Below are 25,527 nucleotides of genomic sequence, written 5' to 3'. Positions count from 1 at the left end.
AGCCTGTCGAGATTTGAGGCCTCGTTTTAATTCCTCTGCCTTTTGTAGCCTTTGTTCCATGTCCATATTCTTGTTTTTGTCCGCGTGTTTCGTTTCATAATGTCGTCTCAGATTATACTCTTTCAGTACCGCCACACTTTCTCCACACAGAAGACACACAGGTTTTCCAGCTACCTTCGTGAACATATACTCCGACTCCCACCTTGTTTGAAACCCCCGGTTCTCAGTATCCACCTTCCGTTTTGCCATTTTTGATGGGTATCTGAAAGTTAATTTTACTGTGATGCTGACGACTGCTGTGCCAATAAATATTGAAATGAAGCAGCCTACTGCTCGGTGCGTCACCTTTGCATTGTGGGAAATGTAGTATTGGTGCGTGTAAAAGATCTGCGGGCTGCCGGCTTGCTGCGGGCCGGTTCTAATAATAAATCAAGATCATCCCAGGGGCCGTAAAAAACCTTCTTGCGGGCCGGATGTGGCCCGCGGGCCTTGACTCTGACATATGTGCCCTAGAGGATACCCAGTCTAAGATACCAGAGAGAAAGTAATGCAGAGGCAGAAGCACTGTGGCTAGTAAAACTCCCTAGAGGATACCCAGTCTAAGATACCAGAGAATAAGCAATGCAGAGGCAGAAGCACTGTGGCTAGTAAAACTCCCTAGAGGATACCCAGTCTAAGATACCAGAGAGAAAGTAATGCAGAGGCAGAAGTACTGTGGCTAGTAAAACTCCCTAGAGGATACCCAGTCTAAGATACCAGAGAGAAAGTAATGCAGAGGCAGAAGTACTGTGGCTAGTAAAACTCCCTAGAGGATACCCAGTCTAAGATACCAGAGAGAAAGCAACGCAGAGGCAGAAGCAATGTGGCTAGTAAAAGTCCCTAGAGAAAGAAATCAAAATGAACACATCCTTTAGTCCTGACTGAGTGAAGATAAACTAAATAAATGACAAGAGAAAGTTTGCATTGTATCTCTTCTGCCCTTCTGCCACCCCAAACCCCAAACTAAAAGGCATAGTGTTCCATTTGGGAAGCAGGCTGTGTTGTGTCCTACCATCTGGGTGTTCGTAAGGTAGCCAGGTGTGCTTGGTGTTCTTGTGATATTTGTTGCTCCTCTGGACACACTGTTGAGCGCGGAAGTCCTCGTAGGGTCCGACACACTCCTCCATGTTACACATCTGGTAATCGAAGGTGGACCCGGGGCAATCCCGACCGCCGTACGCAGGCCTGGAGACATGGGGGCGACAACACGGAAACAATAAACAAACAACCCAGTAATCAACACCTAGTGTGTATCCCAAATAGCACCCTATTCCCTATGGACCCAGGTCAAAAGTAGTGCAGTGAATAGAATGCAATTTGGGATACATCCCAGGAGGGCCTGTCGTTCAGGTTCAGTGATTAGTTTAATTTAACTGTAATGTGGATCAGGGTAGAACTGGGCCTGTCGTTCAGGTTCAGTGATTAGTTTAATTTAACTGTAATGTGGATCAGGGTAGAACTGGGCCTGTCGTTCAGGTTCAGTGATTAGTTTAATTTAACTGTAATGTGGATCAGGGTAGAACTGGGCCTGTCGTTCAGGTTCAGTGATTAGTTTAATTTAACTGTAATGTGGATCAGGGTAGAACTGGGCCTGTCGTTCAGGTTCAGTGATTAGATCTATTTAACTGTAATGTGGATCAGGGTAGAACTGGGCCTGTCGTTCAGGTTCAGTGATTAGATCTATTTAACTGTAATGTGGATCAGGGTAGAACTGGGCCTGTCGTTCAGGTTCAGTGATTAGTTCCATTTAACTGTAATGTGGATCAGGGTAGAACTGGGCCTGTTGTTCAGGTTCAGTGATTAGTTCCATTTAACTGTAATGTGGATCAGGGTAGAACTGGGCCTGTTGTTCAGGTTCAGTGGTTAGTTCCATTTAACTGTAATGTGGATCAGGGTAGAACTGGGCCTGTTGTTCAGGTTCAGTGATTAGTTCCATTTAACTAGATCTGAGATCTGAGTCTCTAGTCAGGGTCATGATGTAGTACACAGGGTTCATTATTATTTAGGACATGTACTCACATACAGTATACGCATAAAGTCACGCACACACACACACACACACACACACTCACACTCACACTCACACACACACACACACACACACACACACACACACACACACACACACACACACACAGTGTTAAAACGTAAAGAAACACATGATCCCCCTCGGCTTTCCTTCAGACATCCTCTGACACGTCTCTGACTAAACAGGCAAAGTATCTGTCAACTACATGTCACATTATGTGTATGAATCATATAGCCTGTAGGTAGAAGTCCTAACAGGATGTAGGTAGAAGTCCTAACAGGATGTAGGTAGAAGTCCTAACAGGATGTAGGTAGAAGTCCTAACATGATGTAGGTAGAAGTTCTAACAGGTTGTAGGTAAAAGTCCTAACAGGATGTAGGTAGAAGTCCTAACAGGATGTAGGTAGAAGTCCTAACAGGATGTAGGTAGAAGTCCTAACAGGATGTAGGTAGAAGTCCTAACAGGATGCAGAGGATAACGTCAGTGAGGAGACCTAAGAACCCACCTCGGAGCCAGATTAATACATCTCTACCCACACTACCCACAATGCCCTCCCCACCTGTTCCCCTGTGACAGACACTCACACAGGGTTGTTACAAGTTCTACTCCGGGAGCGTACTCCACCTCCACAGGTTCTGGAGCAGGACCCAAACTTAGTCCAGGACCCCCAGTTACCGTCATGGCCCTGAGGCTGGTTAGAGGAGCGCCAGATACAGTGGCCCTTGAAGCACCACTAAACAGACAGGACACAGGAGAGTCAACAGGACATACAGTACATACAGTACACAGACTATCTGTCCATTTATCAGCCCTATTCTCATTAAAACCATGGCTAGAATGGAGCCCTGGCCATGTCAATGGTTTATAACAACTCTAAAGAGCGATGGCGGCTAAAGGAACATGGATAGAACACTGTTATGACCACCGTGACTCCATTAATCAGGACTAGCCAATGAAATGCTAACTTCACGCTAATTACATGCTTAGTAAGTACATTCAAACTGTTCCTTCTGTTTATCCATTTGAACTATTGTGTATTTTAAAAAAAACAACGTTTTATATTTTTTTTTTTCAGAAAGGAGACAGTGGAGTCAACAGTGCGTACATGTATACAATATCTTTTTATCCATTCGTTTTTATCCATTCGTTGGCTCCGTTAGCATTAAAACCATGGCTAGAATGAGCCCTGAACATCTCCTGGGTCAGAGTTCACAACAACTGTTATGCTTCGAGCAATCCTGGCTAAAGGAACATGGGATAGAACATGAGAGTGAACACTATTCGTCCGTGAAGTATGAATAGCTGATTAAATGCTCTTTAAATGTATGGGTTAGGTACCACCTGTGTTACACAGCCATTGCAGTTGGACATCAGTACATGTGGGACATAGAACAAATTTAAGCACCCACCAAAAATTATTGTAACATTCAAACGGGCCGATATGTTATTTCTAATATTAATTTAGTAAAATTTCTTCAAGTAATTGTGTACTTTTTGGAGAACTGTTTCTAAAGATGAAGTATGGCACTGTATATTATTAGGTGTATCTATTGTCATCAGAAATCCATGGTTTGTTTTCAAACCGTTTCCCACCTTCGACGGTGCACACTCCGTCCCATCCACCGGAGGACCCTTCTTGGTCTTACAAAAGTACTGGTTGTCAGGGTGACTACACCACAGCTGCTTGCAGGGATCGTAGGTCCGGAACTATAGGGGGGAGAGAGAGAGAGAGAGAGAGACAGAGAGAGAGAGAGAGAGAGAGAGAGAGAGAGAGAGAGACAGAGAGAGAGAGAGAGAGAGAGAGAGAGAGAGAGAGAGAGACAAAGAGAGAGACAAAGAGAGAGACAAAGAGAGAGACAGAGAGAGACAGAGAGAGAGAGAGAGAGAGAGAGACAGAGAGAGAGAGAGAGAGAGAGAGACAGAGAGAGAGAGAGAGAGAGAGAGAGAGAGAGAGAGAGAGACAGAGAGACAGAGACAGAGAGACAGAGAGACAGATAGAGAGAGACAGAGAGAGAGAGACAGAGAGAGAGAGAGAGAGAGAGAGAGACAGAGAGAGACAGAGACAGAGAGAGAGAGAGAGAGAGAGACAGAGAGAGACAGAGACAGAGAGAGACAGAGACAGAGAGACAGAGAGACAGATAGAGAGAGAGAGAGAGAGAGAGAGACAGATAGAGAGAGAGAGAGAGAGACAAAGAGAGAGACAAAGAGAGAGACAAAGAGAGAGACAAAGAGAGAGAGAGTAGGGAAGAGGATGTCAGAGAGAAGAGGAGAGAGTAGGGAAAAGGAGATCAGAGAGAAGAGGAGAGAGAACGGAAGAGGTGGTCAGAGAGAGAGATGAGAGGTAGTTAGTGCATTTCCGTGGCCAGTCTACGGGTCACCTAGTCTCTTCCCAGAAGTCATGGCCCCTCTGCAATCTCAAACAGGGAAAAAGCTGCCCACTATCTAAGCATATGGACCAGGGGGATAATAAGGAGAACGCAGGACCCTGCTCCATCTAAGACTAACCTGTGTAATATTTGAATCCCATCCTCAGAAGATCAAAGTCCTGAGTGGTACTGAGTGCCCCATGCAGTCCTAAATCTGTGTCCCAAATGGCAAGATATTCCCTGATGGGCCCTGGTAAAAAAAGCAGTGCACTATATACGGAATAGGGTGCCATTCGGGACACACATTGACAGGCTGCCCCGTCACCAACGGTCTCAGATCTCAGGGGTCTAGCTAGCTGCTGGAGGGGACTTACAGCGGTGCACATCTTGTAGCCCACGCCGAAATCAAAACGACACTGCTCGTCCATGGAGTAGTTAATCCCAGGTAGCTCAGGAAGCTTGGGCCACTTGTGTTCAAAAGGGTTGTCCAGGAGACAGTCATAAGAGCTGGAGAGATAAGACACATCAGAACAGAGACAGTCATAAGAGCTGGAGATAAAACACATCAGAACAGAGACAGTCATAAGAGATGGAGGGATAAGACACATCAGAACAGAGACAGTCATAAGAGCTGGAGGGAGATAAGACACATCAGAACAGAGACAGTCATAAGAGATGGAGATAAAACACATCAGAACAGAGACAGTCATAAGAGATGGAGGGATAAGACACATCAGAACAGAGACAGTCATAAGAGATGGAGGGAGATAAGACACATCAGAACAGAGACAGTCATAAGAGATGGAGGGATAAGACACATCAGAACAGAGACAGTCATAAGAGATGGAGGGATAAGACACATCAGAACAGAGACAGTCATAAGAGATGGAGGGAGATAAGACACATCAGAACAGAGACAGTCATAAGAGATGGAGGGATAAGACACATCAGAACAGAGACAGTCATAAGAGCTGGAGGGAGATAAGACACATCAGAACAGAGACAGTCATAAGAGATGGAGGGATAAGACACATCAGAACAGAGACAGTCATAAGAGCTGGAGGGAGATAAGACACATCAGAACAGAGACAGTCATAAGAGATGGAGGGAGATAAGACACATCAGAACAGAGACAGTCATAAGAGATGAAGGGATAAGACACATCCGAACAGAGACAGTCATAAGAGCTGATCAAATTGATCAGAAATACAGTGTAGACATTGTTAATGTTGTAAATCACTATTGTAGCTGGAAACGGACAATTTTTTTAATGGAATATCTACATAGGCGTACAGAGGCCCTTCATCAGCAACCATCACTCCTGTGTTCCAATGGCATGCTGTGTTAGCTCATACAAGTCTAGTTGATCATTAGAAAACCCTTTTGCAATTATGTTAGCACAGCTGGAAACTGTAGTGCTAATTAAAGAAGCAATAAAACTGGTCTTCTTTGGACTAGTTGAGTATCTGGAGCATCAGCATTTGTGGGTTCGATTACAGGCTGAAAATGGCCAGAAACAAATAACTTTCTTCTGAAACTCGTCAGTCTATTCTTGTTCTGAGAAATGAAGGCTATTCCATGCGAGAAATTGCCAAGAAACTGAAGATCTCGTACAATGCTGTGTACTACTCCCTTCACAGAACAGCACAAACGGGCTCTAACCAGAATAGAAAGAGGAGTGGGAGGCCCCGGTGCACACATGAGCAAGAGGACAAGTACATTAGAGTGTCTGGTTGGAGAAACAGACACCTCACAAGTCCTCAGCTGGCAGCTTCATTAAATAGTACCCGCAAAACACCAGTCTCAACGTCAACAGTGAAGAGGCGACTCCAGAGGCGACTCCGGGATGCTGGCCTTCTAGGCAGAACACCAGTCTCAACGTCAACAGTGAAGAGGCGACTCCAGAGGCGACTCCGGGATGCTGGCCTTCTAGGCAGAACACCAGTCTCAACGTCAACAGTGAAGAGGCGACTCCAGAGGCGACTCCGGGATGCTGGCCTTCTAGGCAGAGTTGCAAAGAAAAAGCCATATCTCGACCAATAAAAGGAAAAGATTAAGACACAGACACTGGACAGAGGAACTAGAAGGCCAGCATCCCGGAGTTTCCTCTTCACTGTTGACGTGATATAGGTCAGTGATACATGTCAGTGATAGGTCAGTGATACATGTCTGTTATATAGGTCAGTGATACATGTCAGTGATAGGTCAGTGATAGGTCAGTGATACATGTCAGTGATAGGTCAGTGATACATGTCAGTGATAGGTCAGTGATACATGTCAGTTATAGGTCAGTGATACATGTCAGTGATATAGGTCAGTGATACATGTCAGTGATAGGTCAGTGATACATGTCAGTGATAGGTCAGTGATACATGTCAGTGATAGGTCAGTGATACATGTCAGTGATAGGTCAGTGATACATGTCTGTGATAGGTCAGTGATACATGTCAGTGATAGGTCAGTGATACATGTCAGTGATAGGTCAGTGATACATGTCAGTGATATAGGTCAGTGATACATGTCAGTGATATAGGTCAGTGATACATGTCTGTGATAGGTCAGTGATACATGTCTGTTATATAGGTCAGTGATATAGGTCAGTGATATAGGTCAGTGATCTAGGTCAGTGATACATGTCAGTGATATAGGTCAGTGATACATGTCAGTGATACATGTCTGTGATAGGTCAGTGATACATGTCTGTTATATAGGTCAGTGATATAGGTCAGTGATATAGGTCAGTGATCTAGGTCAGTGATACATGTCAGTGATAGGTCAGTGATACATGTCAGTGATAGGTCAGTGATATAGGTCAGTGATATATGTCAGTGATATAGGTCAGTGATACATGTCAGTGATAGGTCAGTGATAGGTCAGTGATATAGGTCAGTGATAGGTCAGTGATACATGTCAGTGATAGGTCAGTGATACATGTCAGTGATAGGTCAGTGATAGGTCAGTGGTATAGGTCAGTGATATAGGTCAGTGATATATGTCTGTGATACATGTCAGTGATATAGGTCAGTAATATAGGCCAGTGATATAGGTCAGTGATACATGTCAGTGATAGGTCCGTGATATATGTCTGTGATAGGTCAGTGATATATGTCTGTGATAGGTCAGTGATATATGTCTGTGATAGGTCAGTGATACATGTCTGTGATAGGTCAGTGATACATGTCTGTGATAGGTCAGTGATATATGTCTGTGATAGGTCAGTGATACATGTCTGTGATAGGTCAGTGATACATGTCTGTGATAGGTCAGTGATATATGTCTGTGATAGGTCAGTGATACATGTCTGTGATAGGTCAGTGATATTTGTCTGTGCTACATGTCTGTGATAGGTCAGCGATATATGTCTGTGATAGGTCAGTGATACATGTCTGTGATAGGTCAGTGATACATGTCTGTGACAGGTCAGTGATATATGTCTGTGATAGGTCAGTGATACATGTCAGTGATATAGGTCAGTGATATATGTCTGTGATAGGTCAGTGATACATGTCAGTGATAGGTCAGTGATATATGTCTGTGATAGGTCAGTGATACATGTCTGTGATAGGTCAGTGATACATGTCAGTGATATAGGTCAGTGATATATGTCTGTGATAGGTCAGTGATACATGTCAGTGATAGGTCAGTGATATATGTCTGTGATAGGTCAGTGATACATGTCTGTGATAGGTCAGTGATACAGGTCAGTGATATATGTCAGTGATATGTCAGTGATATAGGTCAGTGATATAGGTCAGTGAAAGGTCAGTGATAGCTCAGTGATATATGTCAGTGAAAGGTCAGTGATAGGTCAGTGGTATATGTCAGTTATAGGTCAGTGATATAGGTCAGTGATACATGTCAGTGATGTCAGTGCTATGTCAGTGACCAGGATTCCTGGAAAAGCTGTGAACTCTGGGAAAGTTGTCAGAACCCTAGTCAGTGGTACGGTGAAGGCTGCACCTACTGGATGTATCGGTTCAGTTCCTGTTTACTGCAGCGTGACCAGTGGTAGCGATGGAAGGCCGCTTGGACCAGCGGTGCCATGATGCTGCCCATGCTGGTCTCATCAGAACAACGATTCCCCTGTCCGTCATGTTCCATACCTAACCTGTTGAAATGGTACCTGAGTTATTGATGAGCAAAACACAGTATTACGCTCAAACACAAAGCCAGTCTCAAATGACTCTCTGTTCCCTAAATAGGGCACTACTGTTGACTCTCTGTTCCCTATATAGGGCATTACTGTTGACTCTCTGTTCCCTAAATAGGGCACTACTGTTGACTCTCTGTTCCCTATAGAGGGCATTACTGTTGACTCTCTGTTCCCTATATAGGGCACCAGTGTTGACTCTCTGTTCCCTATATAGGGCATTACTGTTGACTCTCTGTTCCCTATAGAGGGCACTACTGTTGACTCTCTATTCCCTATATAGGGCATTACTGTTGACTCTCTGTTCCCTATATAGGGCACTACTGTTGACTCTCTGTTCCCTATATAGGGCACTACTGTTGACTCTCTATTCCCTATATAGGGCACTACTGTTGACTCTCTATTCCCTATATAGGGCACTACTGTTGACTCTCTATTCCCTATATAGGGCACTACTGTTGACTCTCTATTCCCTATATAGGGCACTACTGTTGACTCTGTTCCCTATATAGGGCACTACTGTTGACTCTGTTCCCTATATAGGGCACTACTGTTGACTCTCTGTTCCCTATATAGGGCACTACTGTTGACTCTCTGTTCCCTATATAGGGCATTACTGTTGACTCTCTGTTCCCTATATAGGGCACTACTGTTGACTCTCTGTTCCCTATAGAGGGCACTACTGTTGACTCTCTGTTCCCTATAGAGGGCACTACTGTTGACTCTCTGTTCCCTATATAGGGCACCACTGTTGACTCTCTGTTCCCTATATAGGGCACTACTGTTGACTCTATTTCCTATATAGGGCACTACTGTTGACTCTATTCCCTATATAGGGCACTACTGTTGACTCTATTTCCTATATAGGGCACTACTGTTGACTCTATTTCCTATATAGGGCACCACTGTTGACTCTATTTCCTATATAGGGCACTACTGTTGACTCTCTGTTCCCTATATAGGGCACTACTGTTGACTCTCTGTTGACACGCAGCTCTTTGCTTGTATTCCTTTTAGTTTCTTCAAGCTATGGGGCTCACAGGTCCCGTAGGACCCTGGTCAACAGTAGTGAACAACAGGGAGAAGGGCGTCACTTGGGTCAACAGTAGTGAACAACAGGGAGGAGGGCGCCACTTGGGTCAACAGTAGTGAACAACAGGGAGGAGGGCGCCACTTGGGTCAACAGTAGTGGACAACAGGGAAGAGGGCGCCACTTGGGACCCAGCCTGTGTGCTGCGATGACTTACACATGTCCGGTCTCGTGCGCCACCACGAAGGCCGAGGAGAATCCGTCCTCGTGGTTCAGAGTGCAGCTCCTCAGAGGGTGGCACATGCCTGTCACCGGGGCGTAACCTAGGCAACACAGATCACACACAGGCACTGATAACAAACCGTTAGGCAGAGATGAAGCGTTGTATGGCTGTTACATCACACCTGGGTTCAAATACTACTTGAAATCATTTGAAATACTTCAGCTGGGCTTGATTGAGCTTGCCTGACGCTATGAAACCAATGGAATAGTTGCACAAGCGCAAAACTCCGCCCACCTGGCACTCCACCACTAAACGTGGTGCTTAAAGTATTAGAATTAAAAACAAATGTTACTTGAACCCAGGTCTGGGTACATATGTCTCTCTAAGGCTCTGATCAGACCACGGTTATGATGATGTGGTGGGGATGGATTAAGGTGAGACCAGGTCGGCCTGCTTTTAGATGTCTGTCTGTGTTTCGGGAGACGTCTTCAATACCAATTTATCTAGTAAATCATACATAAATCATACATTAATATCTTGGTCAGTGGTCGACTTCATCTACACGGAAGCCAATTTTAAGAACACATTTCTAGTTGCAACGAAAAACCTGTCAAGATGCATATAAAGTATCTATTGCATTATGCAATAGTTTTGTGTACATGTGAAATAGCACGTATATTCTCCTGACACTGGTAGGTAGGTACCTCTAGTTGTCAGAATTCCCAGAATGCACGCACATTTTTACAGGTAGTAGTTGTGTAAACAAAGCTACTGCGTAAACATTGCTGCTAACACAGGATGTTGGATTGACTTCAGCTCTAAGTGTTCTTTGTGTGTTTGTTTTTTTACATAAGAGAAAATTATGAATTATCCCAACAGAGCCAATGCTATTATAATTATAGTGTCTGACATATACCTACTGCAATTAACAAAGAACTACCAATTGGACACAAATCAGAACAACGAATATGAAAATGAACACAGATTACTGTATATAAAGCATGTCGACCTTCATGTGTGGCTCAGTCCCAAATATGGCACCCTGTTCCCTATATAGTACACTCCTTTTGACCAGGGACCATAGTGCGCATCATAGGGAATAGTGTGCCATCTGGGACAGATGCACATGAAGAAGACTTGCTTTATAGTGTTCTATGAATAGAATTCTAATTCTAGAATGGCTGTGTTCCATTTCCATAGTAGTTGTTCTGATTTGTGTCCAGTGAGCAGTTTGTTGCTGATAGCAGTAAGTACGTGTCTCTGTTGTTAGCTGATACGTGCTGCTGCTGAACAGATGGGTAAAATAGCCTTTTAAAAATATACTGTGTCAATAATCAGGAAATGCCTAAAGGCAGGAAATGAGGCTGCGATAAAAAAATTGAAAAACTGTCAAACTTTGAGAAAGGCCTGAAGATTTTGTCTGTGTACTTGCTTGTGTCTAAATTCCTCCTCTATCTACTAAAATAGACAGTAAGCTTGAAAGCATTTTGTTAAACCCAGCTCAGACAGACCAACACAAGCTTGTTATTAAAACCAAATACAACCGGATAATATAACCCAACAATACAGTAATGACACATATTTAAACACAAAGCACAAAGGACACATGAATACAACTACTATACTATATACTATAAATAACTACTATACTATACATAAGTACTATACTATATACTATACATAAGTGCTATACTGTATACTGTGTATAAAACTACTATACACTATAAATTACTACTATACTATACACTAACTACTATACTATACATAAGTACTATACTATATACTATAAATAACTACTATACTATACATAAGTACTATACTATATACTATAAATAACTACTATACTATACATAAGTACTATACTATATACTATACATAACTACTATACTATACATAAGTACTATACTATATACTATAAATAACTACTATACTATACATAAGTACTATACTATATACTATACATAAGTGCTATACTGTATACTGTGTATAAAACTACTATACACTATAAATTACTACTATACTATACACTAACTACTATACTATATATAACTTCTATACTATATAATATGTACTATACTATATATAAAACCACTATATACTATATATAACTACTATACTACATACTAACTACTATACACTATATATAACTACTATACTACACACTAACTACTATACACTATATATACCTACTATACTATATACTTACTATACTATATACTATATATAACTACTATACTATATACTTACTACTATACTATACATAACTACTATACTATACATACTATACTATACATAACTACTATACTACATACTAACTACTATACACTATATATAACTACTATAATATATACTTACTACTATACTATACAAAACTACTATACTGTACATAACTACTATACTATATACTTGCTACTATACCATATATAACTACTATACACTATATATAACTACTACACACTATATATAACTACTACACACTATATATAACTACTATACTATATATAACTACTATACTCGACCAAGAGATGTGCAGCGATCCAGATTAGCTGAGCGTTTTGTTTGGTTCAAATGGGGGTTTGTTGCTGAAACAAATGGTCCTGCTCTCTGACCATGTGAAGACCTTTGGCATGCAGGTAAAAAGCAGAAAATGCAGACACAGACAGATATTGATGATCGGGGCTGCTTCAGTTGGCCATGTCCCAAATGCCAATCTATTCCCTATATAGAGGACTACTTTTTTGGACTAGAGCTCTATTGGCCCTGGTCCAAAGTAGTGAACTACATAGTGAATGGAGTACCACACGTGCTCTGTGGTGATTAGCTAGAACCCAGTTGCAATGATGTCCCTATAGCCAGATTTGAACCAGTTCTGGTTGTAATGTGGTTGTAATGGCGTTATTTCATCTAGCTCTGCCCGATGGCAAAGAACTACAAGGAACATGGTGGCATCCTATGGTTATGTAGTTATAACAAATGGTTATGTTATAATGGTTATATAGTTATATCAGATGGTTATGTTATAATGGTTATATAGTTATATCAGATGGTTATGTTATAATGGTTATGTAGTTATATCAGATGGTCAAATGGTTATGTTATAATGGTTATGTAGTTATATCAGATGGTTATGTTATAATGGTTATGTAGTTATGTCAGATGGTTATGTTATAATGGTTATGTAGTTATGTCAGATGGTCAGATGGTTATGTTATAATGGTTATATAGTTATATCAGATGGTTATGTAGTTATATCAGATGGTTATGTTATAATGGTTATGTAGTTATATCAGATGGTCAAATGGTTATGTTATAATGGTTATATAGTTATATCAGATGGTTATGTTATAATGATTATGTAGTTATATCAGATGGTTATGTTATAATGGTTATATAGTTATATCAAATGGTTATGTTATAATGGTTATGTAGTTATATCAGATGGTTATGTTATAATGGTTATATAGTTATATCAAATGGTTATGTTATAATGGTTATGTAGTTATATCAGATGGTTATGTTATAATGGTTATGTAGTTATATCAGATGGTTATGTTATAATGGTTATGTAGTTATATCAGATGGTTATGTTATAATAGTTATGTTATAATGGTTATGTAGTTATATCAGATGGTTATGTTATAATAGTTATGTTATAATGGTTATGTAGTTATATCAGATGGTTATGTTATAATAGTTATGTTATAATGGTTATGTAGTTATATCAGATGGTTATGTTATAATGGTTATGTTATAATGGTTATGTAGTTATATCAGGTGGTTGTTATAATGGTTATGTTATAATAGTTATGTAGTTATATCAGATGGTCATGTTATAATGGTTATGTAGTTATATCAGATGGTTATGTTGTAATGGTTATGTAGTTATATCAGATGGTTATGTTATAATGGTTATGTAGTTATATCAGATGGTTATGTTATAATGGTTATGTAGTTATATCAGATGGTCAAATGGTTATGTTATAATGGTTATGTTATAATGGTTATGCAGTTATATCAGATGGTTATGATATAATGGTTATGTAGTTATATCAGATGGTCAGATGGTTATGTTATAATGGTTATGTAGTTATATCAGATGGTTATGTTATAATGGTTAAGTAGTTATATCAGATGGTTATGTAGTTATATCAGATGGTTATGTTATAATGGTTATATAGTTATATCAGATGGTTATGTTATAATGGTTATGTAGTTATATCAAATGGTCAAATGGTTATGTTATAATGGTTATATAGTTATATCAAATCGTCAAATGTTTATATAGTTATATCAAATTAGAATGGCCTAGTTAGACGTAGTTCTACTTAGTTAAAATGGCTTAGTTAGACGTAGTTCTACTTAGTTAGAATGGCTTAGTTAGACGTAGTTGTACTTAGTTAGACTTAGTTAGAATGGCTTAGTTAGACTTAGTTAGAATGGCTTAGTTAGACTTAATTCTACTTAGTTAGAATGGCTTAGTTAGACCTAATTCTACTTAGTTAGAATGGCTTAGTTAGACATAGTTCTACTTAGTTAGAATGGCTTAGTTAGACCTAATTCTACTTAGTTAGAATGGCTTAGTTAGACATAGTTCTACTTAGTTAGAATGGCTTAGTTAGACGTAGTTCTACTTAGTTAGAATGGCTTAGTTAGACTTAGTTCTACTTAGTTAGACTGGTTTAGTTAGACTTAGTTGGACTTAGTTCGAATGGCTTAGTTAGACTTAGTTCTACTTAGTTAGACTGGTTTAGTTAGACTTAGTTCTACTTAGTTAGAATGGCTTAGTTAGACTTAGTTCTACTTAGTTAGACTTAGTTCTACTTAGTTAGAATGGCTTAGTTAGAATGGCTTAGTTAGACTTAGTTAGAATGGCTTAGTTAGACTTAGTTCTACTTAGTTAGAATGGCTTAGTTAGACTTAGTTCTACTTAGTTAGAATGATGGATGGTGTTTCTTCTTCCATAATAGTTTAGTCGCTCATCACCTATTTAAATGCTGCAAGCAAAATGGCACAACAGGAAAGCAATGGAGATGCGCTAGCTGAGCCCTTTATCTGAAGACAGATAAAAGATATTCAAGAGAATGGAGACTATATACATTCCCATGAAAAAGCCATGGTGAGCTTGGCATGGAAGAGTATGAGAAAAAGTTGCAGTACAGTAGCTATAGTGCAGTAGCTATGGTACAGTAGCTATGGTACAGTAGCTATGGTACAGTAGCTATGTTATAGTAACTATGGTACAGTAGCTATGTTATAGTAGCTATGGTACAGTAGCTATGGTGCAGTAGCTATGGTGCAGTAGCTATGGTACAGTAGCTATGGTACAGTAGCTATGGTGCAGTAGCTATGGCATAGTAGCTATAGTGCAGTAGCTATGTTATAGTAACTATGGTACAGTAGCTATGTTATAGTAGCTATGGTACAGTAGCTATAGTGCAGTAGCTATGGTGCAGTAGCTATGGTATAGTAGCTATAGTGCAGTAGCTATGGTACAGTAGCTATGGTATAGTAGCTATAGTGCAGTAGCTATGTTATAGTAGCTATGGTACAGTAGCTATGTTATAGTAGCTATGGTACAGTAGCTATGGTACAGTAGCTATGGCATAGTAGCTATAGTGCAGTAGCTATGTTATAGTAGCTATGGTACAGTAGCTATGTTATAGTAGCTATGGTACAGTAGCTATGGTACAGTAGCTATGGTACAGTAGCTATGTTATAGTAGCTATAGTACAGTAGCTATGGTGCAGTAGCTATGACATAGTAGCTATAGTGCAGTAGCTATGGTACAGTAGCTATGTTATAGTAGCTATAGTACAGTAGCTATGGTGCAGTAGCTATGGCATAGTAGCTATAGTGCAGTAGCTATGTTATAGTAGCTATGGTACAGTAGCTATAGTGCAGTAGCTATGGTGCAGTAGCTATGTTATAGTAGCTATGGTACAGTAGCTATGTTATAGTAGCTATGGTACAGTAGCTATGGTACAGTAGCTATGGTATAGTAGCTATAGTGCAGTAGCTATGGTACAGTAGCTATGTTATAGTAGCTATGGTACAGTAGCTATGTTATAGTAGCTATGGTACAGTAGCTATAGTGCAGTAGCTATGGTACAGTAGCTATGTTATAGTAGCTATGGTACAGTAGCTATGGTACAGTAGCTATGGTATAGTAGCTATAGTGCAGTAGCTATGGTACAGTAGCTATGTTATAGTAGCTATGGTACAGTAGCTATGTTATAGTAGCTATGGTACAGTAGCTATGGTACAGTAGCTATAGTGCAGTAGCTATGGTGCAGTAGCTATGTTATAGTAGCTATGGTACAGTAGCTATGTTATAGTAGCTATGGTACAGTAGCTATGGTACAGTAGCTATGGTATAGTAGCTATAGTGCAGTAGCTATGGTACAGTAGCTATGTTATAGTAGCTATGGTACAGTAGCTATGTTATAGTAGCTATGGTACAGTAGCTATAGTGCAGTAGCTATGGTACAGTAGCTATGGTGCAGTAGTTATAGTTATACACTGAACAAAAATATAAACACAACATGCAACAATTTCAAAGATTTTACTGGGTACTGGGTCTTTTCCTCATATAAGGAAATCCGTCATTTGAAATAAATTCATTGTACCTTTATTTAACCAGGCAAGTCAGTTAAGAGCAAATTCTTATTTTCAATGACGGCCTAGGAACAGTGGGTTAAACTGCCTGTTCAGGGGTAGAATGACAGATTTGAACTTGCAACCTTCCGGTTACTAGTCCAACACTCTAAGCACTACCCTGCCGCCCTAACCTATGGATTTCACATGACTGGGAATACAGATACATCTCCTCCACATAGAGTTGATCAGGCTGTTGATTGTGGCCTGTGGAATGTTGTCCCGCTCCTCTTCAATGGCTGTGAGAAGTTGCTGGATATTGGCAAGAACGGGATCACGTCAACCCAGAACATCTCAAACATGCTCAATGGGTGGTGAGATGTCTGGTGAGTGTGCAGGCCAGGGAAGAACTGGGACATTTTCAGCTTCCAGGAATTGTGTACAGATACTTGTGACATGGGGCTGTGCATTATCATGATGAAACATAAATAGCGGATAAATAGCACGACAATGGGCCTCAGGATCTCCTCACGGTATCTCTGTGCATTCAAATTGCCATTGATAAAATGCAATTGTGTTCATTGTCCGTAGCTTATGCCTGCCTGCCTATACCATAACCATGGGGCACTCTGTTCACAACGTTGACATCAGCAAACCGCTCGCCCACACGATGCCATACATACTGTCTACCATCTGCCCTGTATAGTTGAAACCGGGATTCATCCATGAAGAGCACACTTCTCCAGCGTGCCAGTGGCCATTAAAGGTGAGCTTTTGATCACTGCAATCAGGTGAAGACCCCGGTGAGGACAACGAGCACCCAGTTGAGCTTCCCTGAGACGGTTTCTGACAGTTTGTGCAGAAATTCTTCGGTTTCAGACGATCCCACAGGTGAAGAAGCCGGATGTGGAGGTCCTTGGGCTGCCGTGGTTACACGTGCGCTGCGGTTGTGAGGCCGGTTGGACGTAAATCTCTAAAACGACATTGGAGGCGGCTTATGGTAGAGAAATTAACATTACGTTCTCTGGCAAGAGCTCGGGTGGACATTCATGGAGTCAGCATTCCTATTGTACGCTCCTACATTTATGGCATTGTGTTATAGAGTGGCCTTTTATCGTCCCCAGCACAAGGTGCACCTGTGTAATGAGCATGCTTGTTTCATCAGCTTCTTGATATGCCACACCTGTCAGGTGGATGGATTATCTTGTCAATGGAGAAATGCTTTTTTTTGTTTCTATGGAACATTTCTGGGATATTTTATTTCAGCTCATGAAACATGGGTCCAACACTTTACATGTTGTGTTTATATCTTTGTTCAGTATAAATCACACCTATATATTCCATTAATGATATGAGAGGATGACATGAGTCAGTAGTTCAGATATTTGTATTTATTTAACTAGGCAAGTCAGTTCAGAACAAATTCTTATTTACAATGACGGCCTACACCGGCCAAACCCGGACAACGCTGGGCCAATTGTGCCCCGCCCAATCACGGACGGTTTTGATACAGCCTTGGAGTCGAACCAGGGAGTCTGTAGTGACGCCTTAAGCACTGAGATGCAGTGCCTTAGACCGCTGTGCCACTCGAGAGATACAGTATATAGTATCATAAATGACACAGATCCTATAGATAAATCACTCAACATACCTGTCAGTGGTTACTGCTACAGTGACAATCACATACATTCAACATACCTGTCAGTAGTTACTGCTACAGTGACAATCACATACATTCAACATACCTGTCAGTAGTTACTGCTACAGTGACAATCACATACATTCAACATACCTGTCAGTAGTTACTGCTACAGTGAGAGAACAATCACATACATTCAACATACCTGTCAGTAGTTACTGCTACAGTGAGAGGACAATCACATACATTCAACATACCTGTCAGTGGTTACTGCTACAGTGACAATCACATACATTCAACATACCTGTCAGTAGTTACTGCTACAGTGACAATCACATACATTCAACATAGCTGTCAGTAGTTACTGCTACAGTGAGAGAACAATCACATACATTCAACATACCTGTCAGTAGTTACTGCTACAGTGACAATCACATACATTCAACATACCTGTCAGTAGTTACTGCTACAGTGAGAGAACAATCACATACATTCAACATACCTGTCAGTAGTTACTGCTACAGTGAGAGGACAATCACATACATTCAACATACCTGTCAGTGGTTACTGCTACAGTGAGAGGACAATCACATACATTCAACATACCTGTCAGTAGTTACTGCTACAGTGAGAGGACAATCACATACATTCAACATACCTGTCAGTGGTTACTGCTACAGTGACAATCACATACATTCAACATACCTGTCAGTAGTTACTGCTACAGTGACAATCACATACATTCAACATACCTGTCAGTAGTTACTGCTACAGTGACAATCACATACATTCAACATACCTGTCAGTGGTTACTGCTACAGTGACAATCACATACATTCAACATACCTGTCAGTGGTTACTGCTACAGTGACAATCACATACATTCAACATACCTGTCAGTGGTTACTGCTACAGTGAGAGGACAATCACATACATTCAACATACCTGTCAGTAGTTACTGCTACAGTGACAATCACATACATTCAACATACCTGTCAGTGGTTACTGCTACAGTGAGAGGACAATCACATACATTCAACATACCTGTCAGTAGTTACTGCTACAGTGACAATCACATACATTCAACATACCTGTCAGTGGTTACTGCTACAGTGAGAGGACAATCACATACATTCAACATACCTGTCAGTGGTTACTGCTACAGTGACAATCACATACATTCAACATACCTGTCAGTGGTTACTGCTACAGTGACAATCACATACATTCAACATACCTGTCAGTAGTTACTGCTACAGTGAGAGAACAATCACATACATTCAACATACCTGTCAGTAGTTACTGCTACAGTGACAATCACATACATTCAACATACCTGTCAGTAGTTACTGCTACAGTGACAATCACATACATTCAACATACCTGTCAGTAGTTACTGCTACAGTGACAATCACATACATTCAACATACCTGTCAGTAGTTACTGCTACAGTGAGAGGACAATCACATACATTCAACATACCTGTCAGTAGTTACTGCTACAGTGACAATCACATACATTCAACATACCTGTCAGTGGTTACTGCTACAGTGAGAGGACAATCACATACATTCAACATACCTGTCAGTAGTTACTGCTACAGTGACAATCACATACATTCAACATACCTGTCAGTGGTTACTGCTACAGTGAGAGGACAATCACATACATTCAACATACCTGTCAGTGGTTACTGCTACAGTGACAATCACATACATTCAACATACCTGTCAGTGGTTACTGCTACAGTGACAATCACATACATTCAACATACCTGTCAGTAGTTACTGCTACAGTGAGAGAACAATCACATACATTCAACATACCTGTCAGTGGTTACTGCTACAGTGACAATCACATACATTCAACATACCTGTCAGTAGTTACTGCTACAGTGAGAGAACAATCACATACATTCAACATACCTGTCAGTGGTTACTGCTACAGTGACAATCACATACATTCAACATACCTGTCAGTAGTTACTGCTACAGTGAGAGAACAATCACATACATTCAACATACCTGTCAGTAGTTACTGCTACAGTGACAATCACATACATTCAACATACCTGTCAGTAGTTACTGCTACAGTGAGAGAACAATCACATACATTCAACATACCTGTCAGTAGTTACTGCTACAGTGACAATCACATACATTCAACATACCTGTCAGTAGTTACTGCTACAGTGACAATCACATACATTCAACATACCTGTCAGTGGTTACTGCTACAGTGACAATCACATACATTCAACATACCTGTCAGTGGTTCCTGCTACAGTGACAATCACATACATTCAACATACCTGTCAGTAGTTACTGCTACAGTGACAATCACATACATTCAACATACCTGTCAGTAGTTACTGCTACAGTGACAATCACATACATTCAACATACCTGTCAGTAGTTACTGCTACAGTGAGAGGACAATCACATACATTCAACATACCTGTCAGTAGTTACTGCTACAGTGACAATCACATACATTCAACATACCTGTCAGTAGTTACTGCTACAGTGACAATCACATACATTCAACATACCTGTCAGTAGTTACTGCTACAGTGAGAGGACAATCACATACATTCAACATACCTGTCAGTGGTTACTGCTACAGTGAGAGGACAATCACATACATTCAACATACCTGTCAGTAGTTACTGCTACAGTGAGAGGACAATCACATACATTCAACATACCTGTCAGTAGTTACTGCTACAGTGAGAGGACAATCACATACATTCAACATACCTGTCAGTGGTTACTGCTACAGTGACAATCACATACATTCAACATACCTGTCAGTGGTTACTGCTACAGTGAGAGGACAATCACATACATTCAACATACCTGTCAGTGGTTACTGCTACAGTGACAATCACATACATTCAACATACCTGTCAGTGGTTACTGCTACAGTGACAATCACATACATTCAATAACAAAATCTTCAGATTTAGTTTACTGTTTTCATCCCTCATTAATCTCATCAGAATTGCATTGAGATGTTAAGATTTAAGATATTAAAGTTTAAAATAAAGCGTTATATAGATTCTGGACCGTTTCCAGGTTTTTATTTTTGCTGATTCGTTATAAACAGGAGTTTCCTCTAAGGTCCCGCGGTCTGTATTTGGGTGTAAAATCCTCCAAGTCATCAGAAAACTCTGGCAACAGAGTGTGATGTTTACCCCTAAGCCTGGAAGGTTGTTCCCTAGTTGAAGAGGCCAGTCCCAACCCATCCCACGGTGCCTTAGAGACGGGCCTGTTATGGCCATAGTTGAAGAGGCCAGTCCCAACCCATCCCACGGTGCCTTAGAGACGGACCTGTTATGGCCATAGTTGAAGAGGCCAGTCCCAACCCATCCCACGGTGCCTTAGAGACGGGCCTGTTATGGCCATAGTTGAAGAGGCCAGTCCCAACCCATCCCACGGTGCCTTAGAGACGGGCCTGTTATGGCCATAGTTGAAGAGGCCAGTCCCAACCCATCCCACGGTGCCTTAGAGACGGGCCTGTTATGGCCATAGTTGAAGAGGCCAGTCCCAACCCATCCCACGGTGCCTTAGAGACGGGCCTGTTATGGCCATAGTTGAAGAGGCCAGTCCCAACCCATCCCACGGTGCCTTAGAGACGGACCTGTTATGGCCATAGTTGAAGAGGCCATTCCCAACCCATCCCACGGTGCCTTAGAGACGGGCCTGTTATGGCCATAGTTGAAGAGGCCAGTCCCAACCCACCCCACGGTGCCTTAGAGACGGACCTGTTATGGCCATAGTTGAAGAGGCCATTCCCAACCCATCCCACGGTGCCTTAGAGACGGGCCTGTTATGGCCATAGTTGAAGAGGCCAGTCCCAACCCACCCCACGGTGCCTTAGAGACGGGCCTGTTATGGCCATAGTTGAAGAGGCCAGTCCCAACCCATCCCACGGTGCCTTAGAGACGGACCTGTTATGGTCATAACAACGCTGGCTGCTACGGCAACGTTTGAAGTACGAGAAGCAGAAAACCAGATAGTTTCTGACTCTCTGTTTAAACATGACACGTGCTTTAAAGTTAAACCAAAGTTTAAACCAAACCAAAGTCAATATGTGACAGTGACCTTCAGAAGAAGGTAGAGCAAGATGTTTGTTTCTCAACGCCTTGCGTTGCAGTGAACAAAAAAGTCTCAAGAAATTGTGTTGTGCTTGTGGTCGTGTTGTGACGCAGAAAACAACTGGACAGATCTTGTTCCAAAATATATACTGTCATGTAAATGCGGATGTGTACATTTTATAACGAATACTAAGTAATATACCTTCGAGATAATTTTCAAAACACTTTTAACGTTGAACTTGAAGAGGTCCCTCTAGAGGTCACTCAGAGAGAGGACACAGTTGCTGTAGTACCTCCATTCTTTGTCTTTAAACGATTTCAAGTCTATTAAAGTGTATTAAAGTCAACATGTCTATCTTCATTCACTTGTCTTACAAATAGACACGAGTGGGAGTACTTCAGTACACATTGATTCAAACCGTGATGATGTAAGTAGAGATGATCTTAAGATGAGTTGCGTTATGTAAAACAACACAGAGAGGACATTTCGTATTTATGTTTAAATTATAAGTTACTTACAGACTACCTGGAAACTATAAATACTGGGAAAAGGAAAAATCAAACCATTTCTGAGCATTTTCATGTTTTTTTCCCTACATGCCAGAAACCATAATTTTGTAGATCTGATGGTATTTTTGGAAACATAGGTTGGCACCAATGCCCAGTCAGTCAGCAAAGGCTTGGAAAATACTCAATGATGTACTCAGTGTTATGTGAGGTCACCACTGGCAGATGTAGGTAGACATGCTCAGGACCATGTCAGCATCACAAAATGGCTCCCTGTTTCCTTTACGCACTACTTTTGGCTCAGGGCCCATTGGGTTCTGGTCACAAGTAGTGCACTGTATAGGGAATAGGGTGCCACTTGGGATGGAATTCATTTCTGGACCACAGCAGCAGCTGCCTGCTTCCCTGTGAGATCCCAGCATGGTTGAGGTCCAGTCCATCACTATTCAAAGAGTTCCGGAAGTAAACTGACAATCCAATTCCAATTGAAAAGCAATAAGGGAGAAAAAAATTCCGGAATTGGAATTTAAGTTTACTTCCGGAATGGACTTGGAATTGAAACGGACCCCAACTCTGTCAAGTTTCCAGAGACCTTACCTGAGCTAGCCTTGAAAGGAGCCAACCCTTGTGAATGGAAGGAGATATCTGTCGTATCAGTCTGCACAGGCCTTCGATCGAGAGAAATACAGTACCTTGCATACCTGCGGGACCAAAATCTTGCCTTGTGAGGAAGATGGCATGGTCATGGTACTCAGCATGATCGGGGTCCCGGCGCTGCTGCGTGTTGGCCCAGCGACACACCTGCTCCAGGCTACGGGACGGGTTCCCACGCTCGATCAGGCTGATGGACTGAGGAAAGAAGAATACCGTTCTCATTTCAGAAACAATCTACGAGCCTGATCCCAGATCTGTTTGTGCTCTTGCCAACTCCATCGCTGTCCTAGTTAAGCCAATGAGCGACAAGGAGTTGATACCCCAAACAGCAGGCCCTCAGGCTAACATCCTACCACAACTGCTGAATAGGATCGTCTCACAGTGCTTAAACATCATTATTAATCTTACTAGCGCTCATTCAGCACATAGATGACTACTTCAAAATGGTTATACCTGCAATGATCGGGATCAGCATGCTTGTTTTAGCTACTTGAGTTGAAAGCACTGATTTTTAGTTGCCCTGGATAAGAGTCTCTGCTCAATGACTAAAACATAATGTTATTATTAGTTATTGAGAACATACTGTACCTAGGGTGTACTACCATCCCTGGTCAAAAGTAGTACACTATATAGGGAAAGGTAGTACACTATATAGGGAAAGGTAGTACACTATATAGGGAAAGGTAGTACACTATATTGAAAAGAGTACCATTTGGGAGGCATTTTTATTGTTTTACAGCATCAGCCTGGAGAGTGTTCTTGTACTTGAGGAGAATATATTTATATTTTTTATTTAACCTTTATTTAACCAGGGAGGCTAGTTGAGAACACCTTTATTTAACCAGGTAGGCTAGTTGAGAACACCTTTATTTAACCAGGTAGGCTAGTTGAGAACACCTTTATTTAACCAGGTAGGCTAGTTGAGAACACCTTTATTTAACCAGGTGGGCTAGTCGAGAACACCTTTATTTAACCAGGTAGGCTAGCCGAGAACACCTTTATTTAACCAGGTAGGCTAGTTGAGAACACCTTTATTTAACCAGGTAGGCTAGTTGAGAACACCTGTATTTAACCAGGTAGGCTAGTCGAGAACACCTTTATTTAACCAGGTAGACTAGTTGAGAACACCTTTATTTAACCAGGTAGGCTAGTCGAGAACACCTTTATTTAACCAGGTAGGCTAGTTGAGAACACCTTTATTTAACCAGGTAGGCTAGTTGAGAACACCTTTATTTAACCAGGTAGGCTAGTCGAGAACACCTTTATTTAACCAGGTAGGCCAGTTGAGAACACCTTTATTTAACCAGGTAGGCTAGTTGAGAACACCTTTATTTAACCAGGTAGGCTAGTTGAGAACACCTTTATTTAACCAGGTAGTCTAGTTGAGAACACCTTTATTTAACCAGGTAGGCTAGTTGAGAACACCTGTATTTAACCAGGTAGGCTAGTCGAGAACACCTTTATTTAACCAGGTAGGCTAGTTGAGAACACCTTTATTTAACCAGGTAGGCTAGTCGAGAACACCTTTATTTAACCAGGTAGGCTAGTTGAGAACACCTTTATTTAACCAGGTAGGCTAGTTGAGAACACCTTTATTTAACCAGGTAGGCTAGTCGAGAACACCTTTATTTAACCAGGTAGGCCAGTTGAGAACACCTTTATTTAACCAGGTAGGCTAGTTGAGAACACCTTTATTTAACCAGGTAGGCTAGTTGAGAACACCTTTATTTAACCAGGTAGGCTAGTTGAGAACACCTTTATTTAACCAGGTAGGCTAGTTGAGAACACCTTTATTTAACCAGGTAGGCCAGTTGAGAACAAGTTCTCATTTACAACTGCGACCTGGCCAAGATAAAGCAAAGCAGTGCGACACAGTTACACATGGGATAAATGGGACAAACAAACGTACATTCAATAACACAATAGAAAAATATATATATACAGTGTGTGCAAATGTAGTAAGATTAGGGAGGTAAAGGCAATAAATAGCCCATAGTGGCAAAATAATTACAATTTAGCAAAATTAAACACTGGAGTGATAGATGTGCAGAAGATGAATGTGCAAATAGAGATACTAGGGTGCAAATGAGCAACAAAAAAAAAAATATATATATATATAGGGATGAGGTAGTTGGGTGTGCTATTTACAGATGGGCTGTGTACAGGTGCAATGCTCAGTAAACTGCTCTGACAGCTT

At 41.1% G+C, this 25,527-nt stretch overlaps 1 protein-coding gene across 2 annotated transcripts in view; it reads right to left on the bottom strand.

Annotated features, from left to right (window-relative positions):
• LOC110531531 (A disintegrin and metalloproteinase with thrombospondin motifs 14) overlaps positions 1 to 25,527 on the bottom strand; it is a 153,750-nt gene that overhangs the window by 40,797 nt on the left and 87,426 nt on the right. The window contains exons 6-12 of one of the 2 annotated variants that reach the window (XM_090228786.1): positions 23,369 to 23,525; positions 9,832 to 9,937; positions 8,399 to 8,542; positions 4,809 to 4,941; positions 3,662 to 3,775; positions 2,653 to 2,801; positions 1,052 to 1,224 (exon numbers count right to left, since the gene is read on the bottom strand). In XM_090228786.1, the coding sequence (XP_090084912.1) occupies positions 1,052 to 1,224; positions 2,653 to 2,801; positions 3,662 to 3,775; positions 4,809 to 4,941; positions 8,399 to 8,542; positions 9,832 to 9,937; positions 23,369 to 23,525 (976 nt within the window). The remainder of the gene's footprint in view (positions 1 to 1,051; positions 1,225 to 2,652; positions 2,802 to 3,661; positions 3,776 to 4,808; positions 4,942 to 8,398; positions 8,543 to 9,831; positions 9,938 to 23,368; positions 23,526 to 25,527) is intronic. The other variant, XM_090228789.1, reaches the window with a different exon arrangement.

This window comes from Oncorhynchus mykiss, unplaced genomic scaffold (genome assembly GCF_057628025.1).
Source record: "Oncorhynchus mykiss isolate SJ-2025 unplaced genomic scaffold, ASM5762802v1 scaffold101, whole genome shotgun sequence".
Classification (NCBI taxonomy): Eukaryota; Metazoa; Chordata; class Actinopteri; order Salmoniformes; family Salmonidae; genus Oncorhynchus; species Oncorhynchus mykiss.
This window is presented reverse-complemented; position numbering and strand designations above follow the sequence as displayed.